At 36.7% G+C, this 9,329-nt stretch overlaps 1 protein-coding gene across 1 annotated transcript; it reads right to left on the reverse strand.

The window, feature by feature from the left end:
• Positions 1-4,979: 4,979 nt before the first annotated feature.
• Positions 4,980-8,753, reverse strand: LOC123321369 (coiled-coil domain-containing protein 186-like). The gene is made up of 2 exons (XM_044908912.1): positions 8,524-8,753; positions 4,980-7,192 (listed from the first exon to the last, which is right to left on the reverse strand). Exon 2 carries the CDS (start codon positions 7,154-7,156, stop codon positions 5,006-5,008), a length of 2,151 nt encoding a protein of 716 aa, XP_044764847.1. The 5' UTR covers positions 7,157-7,192; positions 8,524-8,753; the 3' UTR covers positions 4,980-5,005.
• Between the last annotated feature and the right edge of the window lie 576 nt (positions 8,754-9,329).

The following is a 9,329-nucleotide window of genomic DNA, read 5'->3' on the forward strand; positions in this document are numbered from 1 at the left end:
GGTTGCACCAAACTCAATAAAATTTTGAGATTTATTACTGGAAGTGTTGCTCTTTCAGAATATGTATCACATTTAGATTTACGATGATTTTTCTGGGAGATACGCGGTCGGAGTTCACTTCGAAAAGTTTCCAAAAAGATGGGGCCAGTTAAAAATTCGTCAAGACCGAACGGTTGCACCAAACTCAATAAAATTTTGAGATTTATTACTGGAAGTGTTGCTCTTTCAGAATATGTATCATATTTAGATTTACGATGATTTTTCTGGGAGATACGCGGTCGGAGTTGACTTCGAAAAGTTCCCAAAAATATGGGGTCAGTTAAAAATTCGTCAAGACCGAACGGTTGCACCAAACTCAATGAAACTTTGAGATTTATTACTGGAAGAGTTGCTTTTTTAGTATATGTATCACATTTTGATTTACGATGATTTTTCTGGGAGATACGCGGTCGGAGTTGACTTCGAAGAGTTCCCAAAAAGATGGGGTCAGTTAAAAATTCGACAAGACTGAACGGTTGCATAAAGCTCAATGAAATTTTGAGATTTATTACTGGAAGAGTTGCTTTTTTAGAATATGTATCACATTTTGATTTACGATGATTTTTCTGGGAGATACTCGGTCGAAATTGACTTCGAAAATTTCCCAGTGAGATGGGGTCAGTTAAAAATTCGTCAAGACCGAACGGTTGCACCAAACTCAATGAAATTTTGAAATTTATTACTGGAAGAGTTGCTTTTTCAGAATATGTTTCACATTTAGATTTACGATGATTTTTTTGGGAGATACGCGGTCGAAATTGACTTCGAAAAGTTCCCAGAAAGATGATGTCAGTTAAAAATTCGTCAAGACCGAAATGTTGCATCAAGCTCGATGAAATTTTGAGATTTATTACTAAAAGAGTTGCTTTTTCAGAATATGTATCACATTTAGATTTGCGATGATTTTTCTGGGAGATACGCGGTCGAAATTGACTTCGAAAAGTTCCCAGAAAGATGGGGTCAGTTAAAAATTTGTCAAGACCGAACGGTTGCACTAAGCTCGATAAAATTTTGAGATTTATTACTAAAAGAGTTGCTTTTTCAGAATATGTATCACATTTAGATTTGCGATGATTTTTCTGGGAGATACGCGGTCGAAATTGACTTCGAAAAGTTCCCAGAAAGATGGGGTCAGTTAAAAATTCGACAAGACTGAACGGTTGCATAAAGCTCTATGAAATTTTGAGTTTTATTACAAGAAGAGTTGCTTTTTCAGAATATGTATCACATTTATATTTACGATGATTTTTCTGGGAGATACGCGGTCGGAGTTGACTTCGAAAAGTTCCCAAAAAGATGGGGCCAGTTAAAAATTCGTCAAGACCGAACGGTTGCACCTAGCTCGATGAAATTTTGGGATTTATTACTGGAAGGGTTGCTTTTTCAGAATCTGTATCACTTTCAGATATACGATGATTTTTCTGGGAGATACGCGGTCGGAGTTGACTTCGAAAAGTTCCCAAAAATATGGGGTCAGTTAAAAATTCGTCAAGACCGAACGGTTGCACCAAACTCAATAAAATTTTGAGATTTATTACTGGAAGTGTTGCTCTTTCAGAATATGTATCACATTTAGATTTACGATGATTTTTCTGGGAGATACGCGGTCGGAGTTCACTTCGAAAAGTTTCCAAAAAGATGGGGCCAGTTAAAAATTCGTCAAGACCGAACGGTTGCACCAAACTCAATAAAATTTTGAGATTTATTACTGGAAGTGTTGCTCTTTCAGAATATGTATCATATTTAGATTTACGATGATTTTTCTGGGAGATACGCGGTCGGAGTTGACTTCGAAAAGTTCCCAAAAATATGGGGTCAGTTAAAAATTCGTCAAGACCGAACGGTTGCACCAAACTCAATGAAACTTTGAGATTTATTACTGGAAGAGTTGCTTTTTTAGTATATGTATCACATTTTGATTTACGATGATTTTTCTGGGAGATACGCGGTCGGAGTTGACTTCGAAGAGTTCCCAAAAAGATGGGGTCAGTTAAAAATTTGTCAAGACCGAACTGTTGCACCAAGCTCAATGAAATTTTGAGATTTATTACTGGAAGAGTTGCTTTTTTAGAATATGTATCACATTTTGATTTACGATGATTTTTCTGGGAGATACTCGGTCGAAATTGACTTCGAAAATTTCCCAGTGAGATGGGGTCAGTTAAAAATTCGTCAAGACCGAACGGTTGCACCAAACTCAATGAAATTTTGAAATTTTTTACTGGAAAAGTTGTTTTTTCAGAATATGTGTCACATTTAGATTTACGATGATTTTTCTGGGAGATACGCGGTCAAAGTTGACTTCGAAAAGTTTCCAAAAAGATGGGGTCAGTTAAAAATTCGTCAAGACCGAACTGTTGCATCAAGCTCGATGAAATTTTGAGATTTATTACTAGAAGAGTTTCTTTTTCAGAATATGTTTCACATTTAGATTTACGATGATTTTTTTGGGAGATACGCGGTCGAAATTGACTTCGAAAAGTTCCCAGAAAGATGATGTCAGTTAAAAATTCGTCAAGACCGAAATGTTGCATCAAGCTCGATGAAATTTTGAGATTTATTACTAAAAGAGTTGCTTTTTCAGAATATGTATCACATTTAGATTTGCGATGATTTTTCTGGGAGATACGCGGTCGAAATTGACTTCGAAAAGTTCCCAGAAAGATGGGGTCAGTTAAAAATTCGACAAGACTGAACGGTTGCATAAAGCTCTATGAAATTTTTAGATTTATTACTGGAAGTGTTGCTTTTTCAGAATATGTGTCACATTTAGATTTACGATGACTTTTCTGGGAGATACGCTGTCGAAGTTGACTTCGAAAAGTTCCCTAAAAGATGGGGGCAGTTAAAAATTCGTCAAGACCGAATGGTTGCACCAAACTCAATGAAATTTTGAGATTTATTACTGGAAGTGTTGCTCTTTCAGAATATGTATCACACTCAGATTTACAGTGATTTTTCTGGGAGATACGCGGTCAAAGTTGACTTCGAAAAGTTCCCAAAAAGATGGGGTCAGTTAAAAATTCGTTAAGACCGAACGGTTGCACCAAACTCAATGAAATTTCGAGATTTATTACTGGAAGTGTTGCTCTTTCAGAATATGTGTCACATTTAGATCTACGATGATTTTTCTGGGAGGTACTCTAAGAATAGGAAATTTTTGGAAAACCTTCTAGTCACACACCTGGAAGGAAACCTCTTATTTCATTCACTAGTACATGGAATGGTTTTATAAAAAAAAACAAAGCTAGAGAATATCCAGAATCTTGTCCTTTTGTGATTTGGCATTCGATACTGTACAAATTTCTGAGTGCTAAAGCCGATCAGAATAATTGTTTTCTTTCGCACTTGTCCCTTCTTTCTCCAGAGAATCGAATGGATCAGTACGATTCCCGATCGACAACGACCATTATTGATATTTTTTCGATACTGCCTCGAAATGATTCGAGCAATTCTTTGAATGGACTGAAATAGATGTTTAACTGATACAACCTTGAGCATCACAATGACGCGTCGCGAGTATATGATAGCGAAAGTGTTTTAAGCCTGAACTTATTCTAATATATATTTTTATTAGTGAGGCATACGTCCATAATCTTTGTGAATAGTTCAAAGTGGTTTTTGTAAGGATAAATTCAACACCGACACGGCACCGTTAAACTGATTATATACGAGTTAGGGAACTGGAGAAAGTAAAAATAGTTGATGCGTGGTCAAGCTTCGATTTTGATTTCATGCTTCTAATCCAATGGAATTTTTGTATCTTAGATATCCTTTCTAATGGTTCACTTGCTATAAATTATTCTTTGGGACATTTTTGACTCGTTCCCACATATTTATCAGCCTTTTGACCATTCCTGCCCATAAAGAAACGCCAGCTTTTTCCATTCGAAACCTTTGGTTTGAAGCCTATTCCACACTCATTATAGGCTCCATTTAAAGACACGTTAACGAATAGAGTATCGTACTGCCGATTCATACAACATTTTATAAGAAGAGGGATTTCATAAGATTCAAGATAAAATATTTTACAAAAAAAGGCAAGCCACATTATGGAATCTTTGAATTATTATAATATTTTGAATGATGCCTCTACGAAATGAAATAGGTGCCAGTATTCATTCAAAATGTAGTTTATTCGATAAAACAGAGGTGAGACCTTGACTTGTACATACATTTTAAGAATAGATTCTGGAGGTGAATGGAAACAATTTTTTCTTTCACCATTCGGCCTAGATAAAATGGGATAATGAGCTATGCCATCCCTGGAGAAACAAAGTTCCCCTCATTATAACAGACAAAATCTATGGCATATCAGTGGATATTTCAAACAGAGTTGCATTCAGACTAAGGGCCCAATTTCTCAAATTTCACAGATACTTTTTATTTACTCGAAAACGGCGTATTAGACGAGAACATAGGAAAAATACTTTAATTTTTCGAAATGGTCACATATTCTTTAGTGAGCTTCCATTTACCTTCATCACATCAAGGAAAAACTATGTTGCGAAAATCGTTCCATTCGTTAAGATCGTTTGTGAGATATATGAGTCAAAATTACATTTCAATGTTTTGGTCTTCAAGAGCCTGTATCTTTTCAACCAAGCCGAATTGGAAAAAATGTTTTTTTTGTTGAAATACATGTACAAGTCAAAGACCTGTTTTAGTTTTTTCATATTCATTACATTTCGGGAACACTATACTCGAAACTTTTCAGCTGTTTTATTTTTCTACAGAGGGACTTTTCTTTTAATTTTCACTTACCATTTTCATTTGAATCAATTACAAATACTGTCAGCAGAGAGTCCAGAAGACAATATTGTAAAAAATGTTCATTACAATTTCGATGAAACAGTTTTATGAGTTTCAAATTTATGTACTAGAAAAATATGAGAAAATAGATTGTGTTATTTTTCTGGGTTTGTGAAATGAAAACACTATTGACATATACATATACAATTTATATTTATTTGGAATTATGGGATTTCAATAATTTATTCAGCCTATCTATCTCTTCACCAAGAGTATCGACACTTTTTTTGAGGGTGATATTTTTCAAAAGCACATCCTCAAGGACCGCCTGTAACTTTCTGTTGATATCCAACGAAAGTTCTAATGTGAGATTCTCATCGGCCACTCTAGAACTGTACATAGAGGCCATAATACCGTTCAGTTTGGCCAAGTCAGCCTTGGTATTGTCCATTTTATCTGAAGTTAAAGTACCAGCCTGTTCTCGCAACATGTAGACTTGCAGAAGTTTCGATTTCTTCTGCAGTTCAGCTATAAGGGTGTTGACGTGTTCTTCTAGAAAATCTATCTTCTCGGATTTTCTGGCACTTATCCTCTGCAATTTGACGATGTGTTCGATCAATATTTGTCGGTCAATTTCACCATCAGGCTGGATGACCTTTACGTTGTCTTCTGAGTAGCCTTCATTACCTTTTTCGGTAACACCACCACTGAGTGAAGACCTTGATGAACTAGTACTCCGATCTGTGTTCTTGTACTCCTCCAGACTTTTTCTACAACTGTTCAGTTCTTTCTGCACCTCTTTCAGCGATAGTTCATGTTTCCTTTTTATTATGGCGTTTTCCCCTTTCTGATCGTACAGTTCTTGTTTAAGTTTTGCGTTCTGTACTTTTTCCTCGTTCAAACTTTTCCGTAAAGTATCTATTTCATCCAGGTATTTCTGTTTTTGTTCCGACAATTGCCCGAGTAGCATGGCTGCCTTTGTCTCGTGTTCTTTCGTCGATCTCTTTATTTGGGTTTGTTCAGAAGTTAGCTGATGGATTCTTGTTTCAAGGGCGGTGAATTCAGATTGGAGTCTCACGTTTTTATCCGTCAATTGTTGCGTGAATAATAGAAGTTCAGCTTCCCTGGTTCTACACGCTTCAATATCACTTTCTAGATCGGAATTCCTACACTTCAAGATTGCCATTTGTTCTTCACACGCTTTCAATTGTTCTTGCTCGTTTATAAGTTGTAGTTTGTACTGTTCTAACTGTGCAGTTTTCATTTGCAAATCAGCAGCGTATTGGAGCTGTTGATCAGCACATCCTCTAAGTTCGCTCAGTTTTTGCCTGGAATCTAATCTCTCAAGTTCCAATTGTTGCACTTTTTGAGATAACTCGTTATTTTCTTGCAGCATATCCTGATGTTTAGATTGAAGACGTTCCAAAGCGATTTGTAAAGTTTTAACTTGATTTTCCCGGTCGTCTCTTTCGTGCTTGAGTAGGATGAGTGAAGCTTGCTGTTCCTTGCACTTCTGGTCTAGAAGGAAAGCCTGGTTTTCTTCTGAATATTTAAACGATTTGATGGATTCTTGCGCTTCTTTTTTCACTTGTTCGATTTGATCTGCACAGTCAGCCAGTTTTCTATTGAGGTTTTCTATCGTTTTTTGACTGTCTCGATGAGCTTCTACCTCGTTCTTCAAACTGTTTTGGCACCATTTCATCTCGTTTTCCAACGAGGACATTTCGCTTTTTAAGCGATCGAATTCCTGTTGAAGAGCTTTCTGTTCGTGGACCTTATTGTCGAACATTTGACATATTCTTGCTTTCTCGGAGATTAGTGTTCGTACTTTGTGTTCTTGGATTTCTTTCTCCCTCTTCAGTTCCTTGCACTTTTTTTCCGCTTTTTCCCTGGACTGACTTTCAGCCAGAATTTTTTTCTCGCCCACTGCATATTTTATAACCATATTTTCCTTCTCTTTGACCGCCTCATCTCGCTGTTTCTTCGCCTTGTCAAGGTTTTCAGCGAGTTCTTTAGCGTTGCGGTTACTTTCAGCTTGTTTCCTCTGTATATTTTTATATTCCTTCTCCAAGTCCTCGAATTTCGAGAAGTAGAGGTAAGCGAGTTCCTTGTATTTCTCCAAGTCGTTCTTTTCGTTCTGTATTATTTCATTTGTTGCTGTAGGGGTTGATGGAATGTCATTGTCTATCACTGCATATCCTTCTAGGATGTTGGAATGTTGAACTGGCTGCTGGTCTTCTGGATTTTCCGTACTTTCGTGTACGATGTCCGACCTACTCTCGGCGTTTTCAAACATGTAAGAAATGTCATAGAAGTCATCGTCGCTATCGAAAGATTCTTGAGTAATGTCCGATCTAGTGCCCATATCCTCATTCAAATTCCTTCAATCATCGGTAGTCGGCTGAAAGGTTCAAAAATTTATGTAGTCATTTCAAATTTCGATGGAAAGAATGATGAGATCTTGAATGAATTTGTGGGCGGGGCACTAGATTCGACAATTATCGGATAATATCATTCATAACATGTATATCCCAATTTTATGCTGAGCGCATAATATGAATGAAATTGCTCGGTTCTATCTCAACGGTCGCGCCACATCTCTAAACTCTTACTGTTAAGAGAAAGTGAAATAAATATTCTCGATTTTAAATTCATAATCGACTTATAATACGAACACCGCCCAAAAATTCTGGAATTCAAGAAATGAAAATTGATGAAATGGCTGAATTCAAGCGTTCCTGAAAAAACTTATTACTTCGACAGGAAATTGTGAAGTTGAACTATAACGAAAAGAAACGAAAGCTGTCAAGTGAATCAGTTATCGCCAATTGTGAAATAGATCGTGTAAATTATGGAAATATTCAGTTAGGGTTCGCCCTATTCATGTTTGAGTAATAAGTTTATGATAATTTTATGGAAAGAGAAATGACATTTCTTCGTTCCTTATAACGTTTCTAAAATTCTTCAAACTACCCGTTTTCCAAGGCAACAATAGTTATCTGGTATTGTCACCATAAAAATTCTTTTCAACTCCATTTTTAAGCCGATGTCTGAAAATTGTTAATAATGGTACCTCACTGGCCATTTATATTGAACGGGTGAAAGTGATGCTTCCTTATACCTGCCGGAGACGCGTTAAATTTAGACTCAGCCGATAAATAAGGGATTCTTATACACCCTAACTGTCAAACATATGTTACCGAACAGACAAAAACATGAGGGTCTTCCTGAATACGTCTAATTATGTCGTTTCATTGGGTTGTCCGTGTCAGGCAGGTATAAATCAGCTGCTTACAGCTTCAGGACATTCCTCCAGTTCACATTATTGACAAAATCGTTTTAATGACGGTGCGAATGGGAATTGTCGATGGGAATCAACCGATATACCAGCATGAATTTTGGAAGAAATGGAACAGGAAATGACTTATCGACTTAGGAAATGGAATTATCTAGGTGACATACTATTTTTATACACGTTTCGAAATAATCTATTTCGGACGGGTCTCTGAGTCTTCAACAACGAATGAAGAGGAGTGAAACGATGGGCCAACACCAAAATCAATAGTGTTCCTGCATTGTTTGTTTACATCATCAAAACCGAAAGTGATTAAAATGGCGGTTTTCCCCATCCAAACAAAATCGAACAGACATGGGTGCAAAGCATATTTAACAAGGTGAAAAATGATATATGAAAATACTGTTTTGGTTTGATACAGGGAACTTTTTACATACTTTCATATACAGAATGTCCGATGAATTGTTGTCGGTATGGTCATTGATGTCGGTTTCTCTATCGAGTGATTATTGAGATCGGTCCCTCCCTAGTGTAACTCACTTTTCTCCTGAGTTTTACGAAACTGAATTTTGTATTTATCACGTTAATTAACTACACAACCGACACGAAACTCTGTACCATTCTGAAAACGAAAGAGCCGATCATGCCCTATCGAATAATGGCTAAGGAATGAACCGTAACTGAGGATCCTCCTCATCAGCTTGAATAATTCTTTCACCCCAAAACTCTAGGTGTTAAACCAACAAGAGATTGTGGAATATTAAGCGAAAACGAATACTTAGTGAAAGTTGATGGGCAAGCTTGCCTCAGGCTGTCTAGACATCAGTTGCATCTTTCTTTCAGTGCTGAAGCCACTGTATCGCTCGAGCTCAACTGGAGTATGCGGTATGTTGCTTCCTGATGTATTAGTTTTCATCTCAATGCCATTGAGAGTGATTCTCGAACACAATGATCATCTTCATTTTCCCTTTCTCTGCCTGTATTCCAAAATTTGAAGTATTTATAACAGTTAATGAAGAAGAGAAAGAAACTGATATAAAATTGGTAACTCAAGTTCGACTTTGTCATCAACAGAAGATACTGATACTATTCAACCAACAACAGTTCAGACAGTGTGTATACTCTGATCCAACGTTTGAAAAAAGAAACAAACAAGAAACAAATGCTCATTCAGAAGAATAATTGGAGAGCAACAAAGAACAGAAAAAAATTTGGGCAATGGGTCCATGTATCTATACCTAAA

Source organism: Coccinella septempunctata, chromosome X (genome assembly GCF_907165205.1).
Source record: "Coccinella septempunctata chromosome X, icCocSept1.1, whole genome shotgun sequence".
NCBI lineage: Eukaryota > Metazoa > Arthropoda > Insecta > Coleoptera > Coccinellidae > Coccinella > Coccinella septempunctata.